This window comes from Pantherophis guttatus, chromosome 6 (genome assembly GCF_059756535.1).
Source record: "Pantherophis guttatus breed Tessera chromosome 6, ASM5975653v1, whole genome shotgun sequence".
NCBI lineage: Eukaryota > Metazoa > Chordata > Lepidosauria > Squamata > Colubridae > Pantherophis > Pantherophis guttatus.
In genome coordinates, this window is record NC_142068.1 from 59,366,741 (window position 1) to 59,383,801 (window position 17,061).

Genomic DNA, 17,061 nt, shown 5'->3' on the forward strand with positions numbered 1-17,061 from the left:
ATAAAAAGAAAATGATGGAGAATCACTCATGCCAGCAAATCACCAGCAGTGTGCACACTTTAATCCATTAATGGGAGATATATCTGTGATCATAAAAGCAGGTTAGAGTCAGCCTGAAAGCTTATAGGTGGGCGGGGGAGAGCGAATGAGAGCAAGGGAGGGAGAGAGAGAGAGAGAGAGAGAGAAAGAGAGAGACGGATGCAGGGAGTAAAAGAAAATAAATATACTGGCTGAACTGCTGAGAAGCATTAGGACCAATAATGAGAGATCTCAGAGGACCTGCCGCTCAGAGTATTCTGCTTTCTTTAGAAGAGTTGTGCCTTGATTCTGGATGATCCACATGGTTCGTTTTTTTTAAAAAAATCACCCCCTTTGTAGTTTAATGGGCATTCCCATTGCTTTTTGTGCCTCTCTCTAAAAAGCATTGACGTGGAAAGAAGCAGCAGCAGGGGGTGGAGGGACTGCAGCTCTTCTAAAAATACGGAGGGCATGCAGGAGTGCGAGCAGGCTGGGGAGGAGGAGGAGGGTGTGAGAGTGCCTCACACCATGTTTTCTGGATGCCAGCTGGGTGCAGTTTTGGAAATGTTCCTCCTGTGAATGGAGGCACCATGAACATTTGGGAAGTGATCCTGGCTTTCTTAATTGTGGTGCTCATCCTTGTATCGTTGCTGTCCAATGTGTTGGTGCTGATCTGCTTTCTGTATAGTGCAGATATCCGCAAGCAAGTCCCGGGATTGTTTATCCTCAACCTGACCTTCTGCAACTTGTTGATGACTGCTTTGAACATGCCTCTCACTCTGGCTGGGATCATTTACAAGAAACCACCTGGAGGAGAACAGCTTTGCCACATAGTGGGGTTTTTAGAGACTTTCTTGACTACCAATTCCATGCTGAGCATGGCAGCTCTCAGCATTGACCGGTGGATAGCAGTGGTATTTCCTCTAAACTACCATTCCAAGATGCGTTACAAAGATGCTGCCCTCATCCTGAGCTACACGTGGTTACACTCAGTATCTTTCCCAATTGTGGCAACTTCTCTTTCTTGGGTAGGATTCCACCACCTTTATGCCTCTTGCACCCTGTACAACAAGAGACTGGAGGACAGGACCCAGTTTATGATTTTCACAGGAATCTTTCATTCCTTTAGCTTTCTCCTTTCTCTCGTAGTCTTGTGTTTCACATATCTGAAAGTGCTGAAGGTGGCACGCTTTCACTGTAAAAGGATTGACGTGATTACTATGCAGACCCTTGTGCTCCTTGTGGACATCCATCCCAGGTAAGGAGATGCCTTCATCTTTTTCTAACAAGATCGCACACTGCTAAGGATTCTTATTAGACAAAACTATCATCTGTCTATATTTTAAAATGTAGCTCTTCCTTGCTTTTCTTCTGCATGTTTCTATTCCCAAAAATCTATAAAATTTATTGCTAATAATATTTTGAAAATGTGTTGGGGGCATGTGGCAGGCAAAGAAAAGTAATCTAGGAATGTATTTTGAAGGCTGTACTGGAATCTAAAAGTTTACACATGGACACATTTCCTTTAGGGTAGTGCGTTTTGACAATTTTGCTAGTGAGTGAATAGATCCATGTCTGTTCATTAATGTTGATCAGAGTTATTCATACATGCTGTATGAATAAAATTAAATTAAAATTTCTGATATCCCTTAGGATATATCAGTGGGAAAATAGCATACTAATGCCATTCTGGTTTTTTGTGCATTTTGGAATGTCACTGTAAAGTCAGTAACTTTCCTTGAAGGAAGGATGCCCAGAGAAATATTTATCCAAAAATAAACACAAGCAACGAACTAGTACAAATACATCAAAAATAGCATTAAGATTCAAATTCATACTGACAAGGAAAGAAAGTTGAGTTAAGTGTACTCAAGAGTCCTTAAATCAACCCATATTTTCTATGCATAGTAAGATGAATCTCAAGATAGAGGTGAAAGAAGGATCGCTATGATAAGAAAACATAAATAGTGGGAAGATAGAAACAGGAGGATTGAGAATGAGGAAATATAATTAGAAGATCTATAGAATAGAAAGGAGAAGTGAGAGGATTCAATGGGAAAACTGATCTAACTATCTTAGCTAGACTAGGTTTTGTTCAAAGGAGATGAAGAAACGTTTCAAGGGACAAAGTCACAGAGCAATCTGTTTCATTTACTGAGACTTCAAAGTATTTGTGTATTATGTGTAGATGTGTGGGGGGGGATGGGATCATCAGAAAACAAGAAACATTGTGATGGATAATATAAATATTGACTGTAAAGATGTCACTGGAAGAAATAAATAAAGGTGAATATAATGTCCCAATTTGGACTTATCATACATGAATAAATGATGTAGTTTGTCATCTCTAACAAGAAAAAAAAAATAAGTTAGGATTATTGAAACTATATTGATATTAATAATATGGGACACAAAGAAAAGATAGATAATTATGCAAAGAAAAAGAATCATGATTAATACACATTTTTACAATGCGTCTCTTCTTTTAGGGTAATGGTAAGCAGATTTTGAATTCTGAGACCATGCTGTGGGTGTTCTCACAAAATGGCTCCTTGGGTACTTTTCTACTCACAAAATGGTTGTCATCGGGGGCGTTTGTATATTTCACTCTTAGTTTTAATAGTACTAATTTTTAACTCCAAACTTTATATGATTATATTATGTTTGTTGTAAGACATTGTCTTATTGTATTGTTTTACACTACCCTGAGTCACCTTTGGTGAAATGGGCAGCCATATAGATCTAATAAATAAAATAATACAAATAAATAACCAATCAAAAAACACTAATTTATTAGAATAGCAATCATCCTAATCCCCTTTCTTACAATGTTCCTAAAGGCCTTGGCCTTTTGTTGGGCATCTGGCAATACTTAGAGCGTTAGAGTCACAGTTGCTATTCTTTCTTATTGTCTAAAATAAAATCGATATGATCCATAGGTAAAGAAAACTATGCTGAAGTTCTTTACTTTATTATTAGTCCAGAATCCCATTTTTTAAAATTAAAGTTACTAAAAAAAATTAAAAAATGATGCATGGAACTAGAAACTTCGAAGACTGTCAATGTAAGTCCTCCTTATAGGGGAGATGTGTGGTTAATTAATTAATTAATTAATTAATTAAGTAAGTAAGTAAAGTATCTCTTCCCATCCCCCCCAAAAACCCCAGCAGATAGGCTAGCATAAGACAGGAAATAAGGATGTGAGATTAATATGGGAATTGGTGAGAAATGAGGTTCAGACTAATGTCCCTGACCCATTGCTTGACATCTTAAAACCACTTAAGATCAAGGTACACAAGCTACTAGAAAGTTGTGGTTAGATGTCCCAATATACACTTTTATATTTAAAAATAACACAGGACTGTAATTTAGACAGCCCTGTTATTATTTTTGCAGACAGTTGCAGCATTCATGGAAGTGAACCCATTCCAATGGCAGCACTCTATAAATCACTATAATTCAGTATCAACTGCAGTGCAATTTAAATTAGAAAAATAGCCTAGTTGGAACACATTTAAATTTCTTTCTTTCAATATTGCTTCCAATCTAACCTAGATTCCTGAGACAACTTTAAGAAGTCTCATGTATCACAACAAGTTCAAAGTTGAACCATTTTAAGGTAAATTATTTTGAATGTGTTTTCAGAATAAAATGGAATCTCCAGTAAAATGGAATGAAGATTATGTGAATTGGAAACAAGGAATCTATTTTGTAGAAGAATTCTAATACAATGTGAATAGACATAATAGACATAATAGACATAATAGACATTTTAGACATAATAGACATTTGAAACGCAAATAATGCTAAAAATTTCATTCGGTTACAAAAGATTGCATAAAAGGAACATGTGTTTCTATGAGGTCAAAGTATTATGGGACATACTCTTTAACAGATGCAGAGTCTCATAATCAGCTACCATTAATTTGAAAGTAGGGGTATTTCTTTCATTTCCAAAGTGATAATGTGGTTTTGGACAATTATAAAGTGGAATATTATGAATCCAGTACAAAACAAGATTTGAAACCAATTACATAAACGCCAAAGGTCCCTTTTATTATTATAGTTAGAATGAAAAAAAATACTGGGTCAGAATATGAGAATATCATATTGGCTTCATTCATAAATAACAAATATGTACATAAATCTTTGATTCATACATATTTTTCTATTTCTTCCTGACATGCTGCTGAAAGTTGCATCCAAATACTAAATATAGGTAATCCTCAATTTACAACCACAACTGAGCCCAACATTTATGTGAGACATTTGTGAATTTTGTCCCAATTTATGATCTTTCTTGCCACAGTTGTTAAGTGAATCACTGCAGAATCTGGCTTTCCCCTTGACTTTGCTTGTGAGAAGGTCAGAAAAGAGGATCACATGACCTCAGGGCACTGCAACGGTCATAAATATGAGTCAGTTGTCAAGCATTGAATTTTGATCACCTGACTATGGGAATACTGCAATGGTCATAAATGCAAAAAAAAGGTCGTAAATCACTTTTTTCAGTGCCGTTGTAACTTCAGTCACAAAACAAACTGTTGTAAGTCGAGGACACCCTGTAATACCCTGTTTCCCCCCAAATAAGACATCCCCTGATAATAAGCCCAATCGGGCTTTTGAGCGCATGGCAATAAGGCCAAGCACTTATTTCAGGGTTGTAAAAAATAGAAGACAGGGTCTTATTTTCGGGAAAACACTGTAGTTGATCACAACAGAATTGAAGCAAACCAGTTCAAAAGCAATAGCTTGGATTTGGTTTGTTTTAATTGATCATAGGCAATGTAAGTGTGATGTTATATTTCAGTGGGCTTAAACTATAATGAAACAGAAATCTTTGAAACTTCTTCTAATATTGCTAAGAGGATGACAGGATAAGTGAGAAACCCTTGACTATGAAGATCATCACCCAGATTTAATCCCTTAGTAGGATTTATTTTCACAGACATAATGAGCACATACATGGACCTCAGCATTAAACACCAGCTGGAGTTCTCGTATTCATTAAGTGATACAATTACTTAGGAGTAACAACTAAGAATGATATGGTTTTATGTCTTCCTTTTCTTTCCAGGAATTTTTCTTTTTCAGTTGAAATCTGATATTGAAGTTCATTTTATATTCATCTTAATGTATCAAATCAGATTGAAAACCAGATTTCTTTTGTTTTAAAATAATTTCTTATTAATAATGATGCATGTCATTCTTCAGTGATAAAAATCAATGCAAACTAAAAAATACAAACAAGGGAATTTTAAAAAGAAAGAAAAAAGAGAGGTAAAAAAGGGAAAGAAAGAAAAAAAAATGGAAAGACAGTGTAGTAATTTTCTCCTTCACCCCAGCTGGAAAAGCAATATAGCTTATAAACATCTCTAAATAAAAATTAATATCTCTTCTCCCCATAGCATATTTCTTAGGTAAGGAAAACAAAATCAAAATAGTATATCAATCAATGTTTATAGCAAAAGTCCATTAAGGGTAACCATGCACAATTATTTTCTTCACAATCTCTCTTGTCCCCATAACTCAACTCTTAGACAAGAAAAACAAAGTCCAAATACTCCATCAATCAATCCTTGTCAGCAAAAGGAAACCAGATTTTCCCATTAAATTAATTTTTTTTCTTTCTTAAAGAAGATTTGCCTGTTAATTAAGATGATAGAGAGTTTAGTATGCAATATGTAATATTTGATTATTTGAAAACATGTCTGGGTTGTTTGTGATTAATCAGCATTTAAATATAAGTGAATCATTCAGAGGAAAAGGAACCACAGTCTAGAAAATATATATACTTAAATGTCAGCGTCAATCAATTGATCTCAAAGTTATATACTATAACTAAGATGATTTCCAGGAACCACAGCTAATTCCAGTGACTATTATCAATTGCATTCCTTCGCATTTCTTTTTTCCTTCATACTTTACAATTCATGAGATAAAGCTTCGTCCTGAATGTGATGCTTATTACAGAAATATGGATTATTTGGGCATTTGAAGGAATAGTGCTGAGTAACCAAATCAACACTTCTGGATTTGCTATATAGCACATTATAAAGTCACCTACAGGTCTTCTATTATTGACTAAAAGAGGTCAGAATGGCAGTTGTACTATTTTAAGTAGAAAGGGAGAATCTCTGGTGTTTCACACTTGAATAATCAAAGATCTGCCCCTAGTTGTAAAAAAAAGTGAAATGCCCATGTATCTTTTGAAGATGCTTTAAAACTTCTAATTGGTTAATTTTTGTTGAAGGGCTTACATAGAAATTGAAACCCTCTAAAGCAGGACTGTCAAACTTCGGCCCCATGTGCTGGATGCGTCACACGCTGGTCATGCCTACAGCCAGTTCGCTAAACTGAAAAAGTACTGATACATCACATGATGCTGCCGTAACAACATGAGTTTGACACCCTACTCTAAAGCAAAAGTGTACAACTCCCAGTGTTGTCTTCACATAGAGCTAATTTTAAACAGTTAAATTTTAATTTGCCTCAACAACTGACAGCACTTAGCTGATATTAGTTGATTTCATAACCTAAGCAGGGTCAGCCCTGATGACTACTTGGATGAAGGTTGTGAAGTAGAAACTAAATAACAATGTTGGAAAATGATACCATTGCAATTATTGTTGAGAATGAAGTTTAACTTTGATGACATCTTGACTTTCTAGATAGAATTTTAAAGAAAACACAATATTGAATAATGTTCACATGAGGATGCAGTATCAGCTGAAGTTTTAGGTCTCTTGAGGATACTTCATTGGCTATGGTTACAGGAAGAATAGTTATTATCTGTGTATTTCATTTATGAAACATGTAACTTATATTGATAATTTTAATAATTATAAATGAATTAATTACATGCAAAATTACATTCGGGATTCTTTACTGTAATCCTATTCATTTGCCCTTTTGGCTCACCCTTCATTTTCTTTATCTCATTTGTTCTTTAGTGTAACTATACAGTACTGAACATGATTTTAATTATAGATTGTCTACCTCCACATGAACACAATCTTGTAACCTTAGATGCCTCTAATTTAAGGCATTGTTGTTTGGATTAACTTCCTCCATCACAGGTTTTTTTGAACTTCATGTTAAGGATGAATCACAAACAGGTGACTTGTCTTTAAGGGTATAAATTGCATTCCTAAGTTGTATGGATATAAAGAAGCACTCCAAATTCAAAACAAAAGTTCAATTTTACGTGGAATTATATGAGTTAATTTTAAAAGACTGTTCTTCCATTAATATTATTTTGTTTTCCAGTGCTAACTAATAAGCTACAAGTTGGCCTGAGCAGCATGTTCCTGGCTTTCCCACACTCATAGCTGGCTGGGAAATCTTAATCAAAGCTAAACAGCAAGATTATTTCTGCTAGCTATATGCTGGCATAGATTTCATTTTCCATGGAATGTCTACATTTCTTAAGCACATTTAAATTCCCAATTGCAAGAAATGTGATAACAAAGACTATTAGTGGGAAAACTGATAAAGCAGAAAGCAGTTTATAAAAATAGATGTGTCAAAAAGTTTGAATCATTGCTTAGATAAACAAGAGGAGATATTCAAAATCACTCTAAATAGGAGAATTGCATATTACCAGAAGTCACACATAAAGAGACTTATGTACATATATAATGTAACTAGTAGAACAAATATACAAATGATGCAGCATGACATCTTATATTCTGTTTCTCTTTGATCTAATAATAGGAATGCTGCTTTATTTATATAACAAAATGCATTAATCTTAAGAGTTTTATAAACATTCTGAGTAACATATCCTGGGAATAAATTCTACTGAATGTAGAAAACTGCTGTGTAAATCCATTAACTGAGCTATATAACCAGTGAAAGCCTAAGTATTAATATTGTGATATTTAATAAGCTTGAGCTAAAATGTCGACCATCTCATCTTGGTAACCAGTATTTGTTTCTTCAGAGCAAAGTATTTGAATAATACTGTAACCAAATAAAGGAAGAAAGTCTTTTAAAGCTGAGATAGTTGGCAAAGCAAAGTTCAATATTTTATTTAATTCTGCACACTGGAAGAAGACTATGACAAATCTCTTCCCTATGGTTGCTAAGGAAATTGCACAAAGGTGTCCTTGAAATCACCAGAATTTTTTAATCAACTAGTAGCTATGTTTTGGTTCACCTTTAATACCATTATCTGTACATAAATTCTCTCATTCTTTGATCACAATTAGCCTATTTTGTTAGTATAGTATTTTAGAATTTTGTGTTCTCTATATTTCTTACTGTCTTTTATCCCATCAAAAATATCACTACATTTCTTAAAATCCTTCCGCTTTATCCCTCCATCTGCCAACTTCCACTTTAATTCATCAAAATCAATGATTTTCCTTTTTGTAAACAGGTTTTGCTGATACTTGAGACATCTTAGATACGGGATATTCCACAATCTAACTCTATCTAATCTCAGAGCTGAGTGTGATGTTCCCTTGTGCTTTCTCCTCCTTTATCTGCTTTTTAAACTAACATTTCTAGGTTTCCCCACTCCTAATGGACTCTGGGCCATGAACAGTAAAAAATACAATTAGAATTAAAATAGAATATCCATTTTGGGAGTGTTCCTAAATACCTAGTTGCCATTGGATTTGTAGTGGTATAATAAGAAGCATATTTCTACAGAAATGATGCAAGTGAAAGATCTGTTCTGCCTCTCAATCATTTATTATTTTTTTAAGGACATTTACTTTACTTATCCTTCCTTTATTTCTTAGGAACTCAAAACAAAATATATATACTCAATGCCCCCACCTCCTATTTTGCTGAACACAATTTTAAGTGATAAACCCCTTTCAGATAGTCCTCGACGTATGACCGCAATTGAGCCCGAATTGCAGTTACTAAGCAAGACAATTGCTAAGTGAGTTTTGCTACATTTTACAACTTTTGTTGCCACAGTTGTTAAGTGAATTACTGTGGTTGTTAAGTTAGTGACATTGTCACTAAGTGGCTTCCCCATTGACTTTGCTTGTCAGAAAGTCGCAAAAGGGAATTATATAACTCCAAAACACTATAGCCATCATAAATATGAGCCAATTGCCAAGCATCCAAATTTTGATCACATGACCATGGGGATGCTGCAACAGTCTGAGTGTGAAAAATGGTCATAAGACACTTTTTTCAGTGTCATTGAAACTTCAAACAAAATGAGTGGTTGTAAGTGAAGGGCTACCTGGGTTGAGAGATTGCCTTTCCTGGTATGAACCTGCCTGGTACCTTGGAGGTCCATCTGAAGATGCCCCCACTGTCAGAAGCTCAGAATGTGAGGGTTCCAAGTTACACCCCTAACAAAACAAGATTCTGAGGTTTGAAGTTCCTCAAACTTCCATTTTATTAGAGATGTCATATTGGCATATCTGGGAAACCCTGAATCTGAAAGCTTCCAGGTTTTCACCACCCAAATGAAAATTCAAATCCCTGCCCAGCACCCATATGTCCATCACATGCCCCAATGAATGCACCATCCCAACTGGAGATGCTTCCCAGACACACCCTTCCAGGTGCAGGGAAGAATGTCCTTGATTACCAGAAAAAGGAATGTTATTATGACTATATATCTTCCCAGCTCCATACAATCCCCCCTCCCAGTTTCCCAGAGCACTAAATGTGGCAAGACTGAAGGTCCAATGCAAAAGATGGCTTCCAGGCCTCACACAGCTTTTAGCTTTGCACTCTGTGGGGGAGGATATTCTTCCAAGGAGATGAATCTTTTTTCTCTCTTAAATATTTAGGACAATTGCCAAAATGTATCTGTCACCGTGCTCTTTACGTTCATTATTTTATTGTATTTTATTGACCTTGATTGTTGATTTTTGATTTTGATTTTATACTTACATTCTTAAAATGTTGTAACTTGCCTTGATTGTTTATTCAAACATAAAGATGGGATATACATTTCATTATAGAATAAACCCATAGATGCTCAAAATGGCAGTATGAGACTCCAAAACTACTCCAAAAGATGGCATCAAATTATATAACTTTTTAGTGAGACAAAAAGGGATTAAGATGCAGAAAAAAAGTTATCAGTTGTGATTGAACTCAAGATGTTATATTTAAACTGAACCCATTTAATGATCATATTTGATTTTCTCCTCTTTTTGTCGTTGTTCCATCTACCCTTTGGTTGATTCATTATTTAAAAGCTAGTTCAGTCCTTGGTTGAAAAGAATTAAATAGCCTTGCTATTAAAACTACTATTCCTCTGAAATTTGTATCACAGTCTGACAAACCTTTTGCCAGACCTATACTTGAATACTGCTCACCTGCCTGGAACCGTCACTGTATTTCAGACATCAATATATTAGAGAGGGTCCAGAGATATTTTACTAGAAGAGTACTCAAATCCTCTGCTCAAAATAAAATTCCCTATATACCAGGCTTGAAATGTTAGACCTCGATAGCCTCGAACTACACCGTCTACGTTCCAACCTAAGCTTAGTTCATAGGATTATTTACCAAAACGTCGTACCTATAAACCAATACTTTAATTTCAACCATAGTAACACAAGGGCTATCAATAGATTCAAATTCAATGTAATTCACTCTAATCTTGATTGTAGGAAATATGACTTCTGCAACAGAGTAGTAAATGTCTGGAACACTCTACCTGATCCTGTTGTTAGTCTCTCTAATCCCCATACCTTTTACCCTAAACTGTCTACCGTGGACCTTTCACGTTTCTTAAGAGGTCCCTAAGGGGGTGTGCATAAGCGAACCAGCGTGCCTACCGTCCCTGTCCTACTGTTCCCATTTATATGTACTCATTTTATGTGTTTATGGCTATGTTTTGCTTATTTATTTCCTTTTATATGTGTCCATTTCTAGGTCTATACTGTTAGTTGTTTCCTTGTACTTGTTGACAAAATAAATAAATAAATAAAAAATGTTATGAAGTACTATAGCCTGATATAATTTACCATTCTGGTACGATTGGTACAGCCTGGAAAATTCAGCATTGGTTACACCTGGCCTTTTGATTCTGGTGCTCATATTTTTACAGTACTGTACTGATTGTATATTGCAAATTTAAGACCGGGAGAATTTCCAAAAAAATAATTCCCAAAGGCCTTTTATATCAGGGTAATGTACTAATTTGGTCTCTCTGATGGTTGAATGCCAAGGCATCACAAGATTAGAAGGGAATGATGTTTCATATGCATACTAGCTAAAGACTAGTATCCACATGTAGCCATCTTTGAGATAAAATGTCTTATTTATTCTTCTCTTGTGTGAATTTTTAGTGTGCCGAAACCCCAACTTTCACAATCCCTATTTTAATCTACTTTAAGCCTTTACTTTAACTCTTTCCATTGATGCAGCAAAATTTACAATACTCCATTCAAAGGACTTAAAAATACATAAAAGCTCCGTTTGAAAATAGCTATTGAATTAAGACTGTATGTATTGATTTAATGAATAGATTAATGAATAGATTAATTATTCAAATTAGTCTTAAAATAAATCAACAATACCTTATAATGAAAATGGATTCTATTGAGGCTTTTCAAAATCTTTGTTCCTTTCATTCAGTATTTTAATAGCTTACTGGTGTACAAATTTTTTCAACTTAAAACATAACTTGGAGCTCAAACATTTCCAGAACGGGCAGAATCTTTCAAAGATTCAAGTATTTTGAATTTGAAATGCTTTGGATACCTCTGATGTACCTTTTCCTTCCTTTCTTCCTTCCTTCCTTTCTTCCTTCCTTACTTCCTTCCTTCGTTCCTTCCTTCGTTCCTTCCTTCCTTCCAACTTCCAATCTAAGTTCCCTGTTCTTTTATCATCCAACATTCACAAGTTTGTTGATTGCTTCCCAAAGAATAATGATTTTCTGGTAATGTGAAAAATATTGCATCAGGAACATTGTATCCAGAGTGCTAAATATTTTGAGAGCAATGCCAATGTTAGTTCCACTTAATTATTTATAATAGATTGACAAAAAGAGTGTATAGAAGGGGAACACATCAAATTTGTAGATGACAGGCAAATCTGTCATCTGGCAGGAATAGTCAACATTTTAGAAGATATGCTCATGATCCAGAAGGGTCTTAACAGACTTAAACACAGGCCCTATCCAACAAAATGCAATCCAGTGGTAGAAAAAGTAAAGTTTTACATTTAAGCAAGAAAAACCAGAAATACTGGTATACAATAGGTGGTATTTGGTTCAATAGCAGTAACTGTGAGAGGGATCTAAGAGTCCTAGTAGACAACCATTTAAATATGAGCCAATAATGTGCTGCAGCTGCAGTCCCTTCCAACTCTATTATTCTGTTCTTTTGTTAAGTTAATGTTTAATATTTTAGGGAAGGAACAAATATTCAGGATCTTTCTTTAAAAGCGATGATGTTATTATATATTTATCTAGAATGCATGCTTTATTTTCCTGTTTTTAAAGAATATAATTGGTCATTATATCAGAATATCAGAATGATATTGGTCATTATATCAGAATGAAAGAATATCATTCTCATTATATGTAATGTATTAGAATAAAAAGGGCATTGATCACAGTGATTTAATTGTACTTTTAAAGTTCTATCAAGTTTGATTGACTACATTACATCTATCTATAGTTTGATTGACTACATTAGTAATTTATTTTTTTCAGTATTGGAAGTGATTAGATATATTTGAGTCCTTGTAACTAACAAGGACTATTTGTACTTGTTGCTTTGATTAACAATTGTTATCATATATATTTAATAAAAGAAATTTTTAAATATCTACAGAACAGCTTATTTGAATGTATTAACCTTATATGCATAGTATGATTGTATGGACAAATTCAAAATACATTGTGCTCAAGGCAGAATCAGTTATAATTATATCGAGCCTGAGCAATTTATAATTCACCAGCTGGATCTCAGCTTACAAGTCATTTATGATATTGAAAGATAACTTGATAAACTTTATAAATGTTTGCAGCTTATCTGGACTCCCAGATGAGGATAGTATTTCAGGTTGATGACACAACAGGAACAACTAACTATGTTTTATACTGAATAGTACACAATTTTTGGCTGAAGGATTGATGCTAAAAGTTCATTTGCATTTCATGTGAAGTTTTCTGTTTTCAGTAGTAATAGTGAAATAGAGAAGATCCAGACTGGATTGCAGAATCATGGTTCATCTAAAGTTTACTGGCTTGAAACTAGTGTTAGCCCAAAAAGAAGGTTCCCAGAGCTGTCACTAGAGTTGCATTTAAAAGAAGCTGTCTTTTCCACAGAGTAAAATCAATTTTTAAAGAGCCCTCTCCTTGTTGAATCCCTCTTTCTAAATATTGTGCTCCCCTAGTCTGTAATCTTACTTGTATATTAGAATTATTACGAAGAATATTTAAAAATCAACACATTAATCTTAGTTAAACTTTTGGTATTGGCCTGAATCAATAAGTGCTCAATATATGATCTATCATTTATTTCAGCTTTGCAGGTGATTGTCAGATTGCTTTTTGTTATAATCGAATCTGTAAATATTGTTTAAAATGTCAAACCAAAGGGAGAAATCTTATGAAAATGAAAGCTGCATAGGAAGATCACTTGAATCTTGTGCTTAGAACTGAAATGAGGAGAGAGAGATCTTTTCTTATTCCTATTAAATTTCCTTCCTTCCTTCCTTCCTTCCTTCCTTCCTTCCTTCCTTCCTTCCTTCCTTCCTTCCTTCCCTAACCCATCCATTCATCAATCCATCCATCTGATGTACATCCATTCTTTGTTTTCTATCACCACCATAAACACCACAAGATATAAATATAGACAGATAGAAGCTTCCATCAGCAAACTGACATTTCAGGGTCTTTGAAGGAACACATCATATCCATTGCCTTGATGGTTGAGTGAAGTTACAGATAAACTATTGCCAGGAAAATTTTATAATTTGAAGTAGATTAAAATCTTATTTTAATATATCCATTTTTTTATTTCTGCATATCAGATGTGTAGAAACCTGCAGTGTTGTTTGTTTTTGGAAAAAAGGCTACGCTTTCAACAAGTTTTGTTTAATATTTCTGAAGCTGTTTAACTCATTCTGATTTGAAATGCTGGAGGAGATTCTAGCACTTTTTATTTCCCTGCACATGCTGTGGCTAATCCACACTGCTTGTTGCCTTGTTGCCAGAATACACCAGCAACAGTTACTGGAAGGTAGAAATGGAAAACATCACCCTGTATTCTACTTATCATAAAAATGATTTTCAGGTGCATTTTCTTGCCAAGCTTTTAAAAAACCATTTTTCCTTTACGTTGTTCTGAACAGTTCATTCTGTTTTAACTATGGTGTTTTAGTACCTTTCAGGCTAATTCTAAGAGAAAGAAACATTTGCTTGAATGAGTCAATAGGTACTCTGATTTTAATGGTTTTCTAGAATTTTCTTTTAATGATGGTGTTGCATAGTGGCTATGAACTTGCTGAACTAATTCCATGTTTCAAAAAATCAGCAGAATTTTTTTTGAAATTGCTATTTTACTTTTCTTGACCAAGCTGGATTTTCTTCTCACCCCTCTCCTTAAAAATAAGTCCAGGGCTGCAGCATTTCATTGTTTCTTAAGTATATTTTTTTTAAAGGACACACTTGCTGACTTGGAAAAATTTTTAAAAATGTAATTCAAATAACAAAATATTCCTACTTAATTCTGAATTATTAAATTTCTACATTTGAGGCAAATATTATAATCATTATGTTACTTCAGAAATACCAAAAAAAGGGAGGAATTGGAACTGTTAAAGAGCAACAGGATGGCTGGAAATAATTTTTTATTTAATAGTGATTGTTGTGCCTGTTTGTACATCCAGCTGATTTCTGTTGAGCCTTTAACCTGAATATATAAATACCATATTTTTGGACTATAAGACGCACCTTTTTCTCCCAAAAAAGAGAGTGAAAATCTGGGTGTGTCTTATACTCCATATGTAGTCCCGCCCAGCTTCTCAAACGGAGGTTTCAGAGGCTGAAAAAAGCATCAGAAACAAAGCTTCAGAAAATTAGTTCCCAAACAGAGCTTCAGAAAAAAAGCCCTCAAACAGCGCTTCAGAGGCTTTTTTTCTGAAGCCCTGTTTCAGAGGCTTTCAGAGGCAGGAAAAAAAGCAAAAAAAAAAAAAAAAAAGCAAGGCACAGAGCTCACAACCAAGAAACCTGTTGCTAAAATTCACCTCTGGGAACAGCTGATTGGGAATATTCCTGGAGTCCATTCCACCTGCCAATCAGCTTTTTTCTTATTTGAAGAAATAAAATGCAGTAAAATGCAATTGCTTTCCTGGAAAAAAGGTAAAAGGGCACACTGCAGAGAAATTGGTCAATTTGAATCCTCTGAAAACTGTTGTAAAAGTTTCTTAGTCTGAATGGGGTTTTCTTGAACTGGTTTACAGGCAGAAACAGCTTAGATGGTCAGTGCAGATATGCACATAATTACGTAGTCTTGAATTATTGATTGATTGATTTAAAACACCACACTTGGAATACTGCATCCAGTTCTGGTCGCCATGATATATGTAAAAATATGCTGAAACTCTAGAAAGAATGCAGAGAAGAGCAACAAAGATGATAGGATGAACAATGAACAATTGATAGAACTAGGTATGTCTATTCTAACAAAGAGAAGGACTAGGAGTGATATGATTAAGTCTTCCAGTATGTGAGGGGTTGTCAGAAAAAAGAAAGGCTCAAACTATTCTCCAAAGCACCTGAAGGCAGGGATAGAGATAATGGGTAGAATATCATTAAAGAGAGATGTAACCTAGTACTAAGGAGAACTCTTCTGAGAGCAAGAACAATTCATCAATGGAACAGTTTACCTCTAGAAGTTGTGGGCGCTCCATCAGTGGAGATTTCAAGAAGAGATTGGGCAGCCATTTGTCCAGAATTATATAGGGTCTCCTGCTTGAGCAAAGGGTTGGACTAGAAGACTTCCAATTCTTGTTATAGTCTCTTCTGAATACTTTGTTAGTTCCTTCATTCCTTATTGTTATCTTGATATACCTTGGTTTTTTTCTCATTTCACTCCAGACTTAAGAACACAACTGTATGTTGGCTTGTAGCCTTCAGATATTTAGCAGATTGTTATTACCAATTCTTTTCTGCAAATATGCAAGGTCCTGAAAGTTAAAAGGGTGCAACCATATATAGATTTTATAGTATATGTATAAACACACATAAATACACACACATTATGTTTCCAACATGAATATAAGCAACATGCGATAAATTAACTTACTGTATGTCTACTTACTAAGATCTACAAAAATATAATTTGTATTATAATATGATTTGTTGCAAAGGAAATGTTTTATTTACATAATCTTTTGGCAAGAAATATTATGATCCAGAAAAATAATTCTATATAATTTGAATGCCTCTTGGAAAAAATGCATATTGAAATGACTAGAAAAATATGGAAATGCAACCTCAGTTTATAATTGATTTTCCTGTTTGCGCCCAATGCTGCACAGTGTAAGAGAGCGATGTCTAGAAGAGCAAAAGAGACGGAGACAACGAGCAACCAAGAAGATCAGTACATTTATTGGCACTTTTATACTTTGTTTTGCACCGTATGTAATCACAAGGTAAGTTTTATGCCACTTCAGTCCTTTCCGAACAAAGATATATCCAATATTCACTTGGCAACATTCTGCTCAGGATTTTTATTTTTCACTGCACTGACAATTGTTGCCATCTATAGCTTGTATTTTGTTTCTTGCATTACAAATATTCTAATAAACGTCATGGAGACTGGAATCAGATTCTCACTGAAGAAGATCAGACAGGTTTTAGAATGTTGACCATAAAATGCAACAGTTCTTTTATGCTCTCTAATGCATAAATATGAGTACACATTTATTTCTGTACAGATATTTCAAGCCATAGCAAACAACTTGAGGAAGATGTCATGTCATATATTTCCATAATGTTTATAGACCTGTATTTTATGATGTTCTTATGTAATAAAGCAGCATTTAGGCCATATAACTTTGGATATTTTCCTGACTCTCTCTCATTTTTCTTTGCTC

General features: G+C 34.5%; 1 protein-coding gene across 2 annotated transcripts in view; it reads left to right on the forward strand.

Annotated features, from left to right (window-relative positions):
- Nucleotides 1-243: 243 nt before the first annotated feature.
- Nucleotides 244-17,061, forward strand: part of GPR26 (G protein-coupled receptor 26) — a 34,716-nt gene continuing 17,898 nt past the window's right edge. The window contains exons 1-2 of one of the 2 annotated variants that reach the window (XM_060682830.2): nt 244-1,276; nt 16,504-16,617. In XM_060682830.2, the coding sequence (XP_060538813.1) occupies nt 558-1,276; nt 16,504-16,617 (833 nt within the window). In that variant the 5' untranslated portion in view covers nt 244-557. The remainder of the gene's footprint in view (nt 1,277-16,503; nt 16,618-17,061) is intronic. The other variant, XM_034436400.3, reaches the window with a different exon arrangement.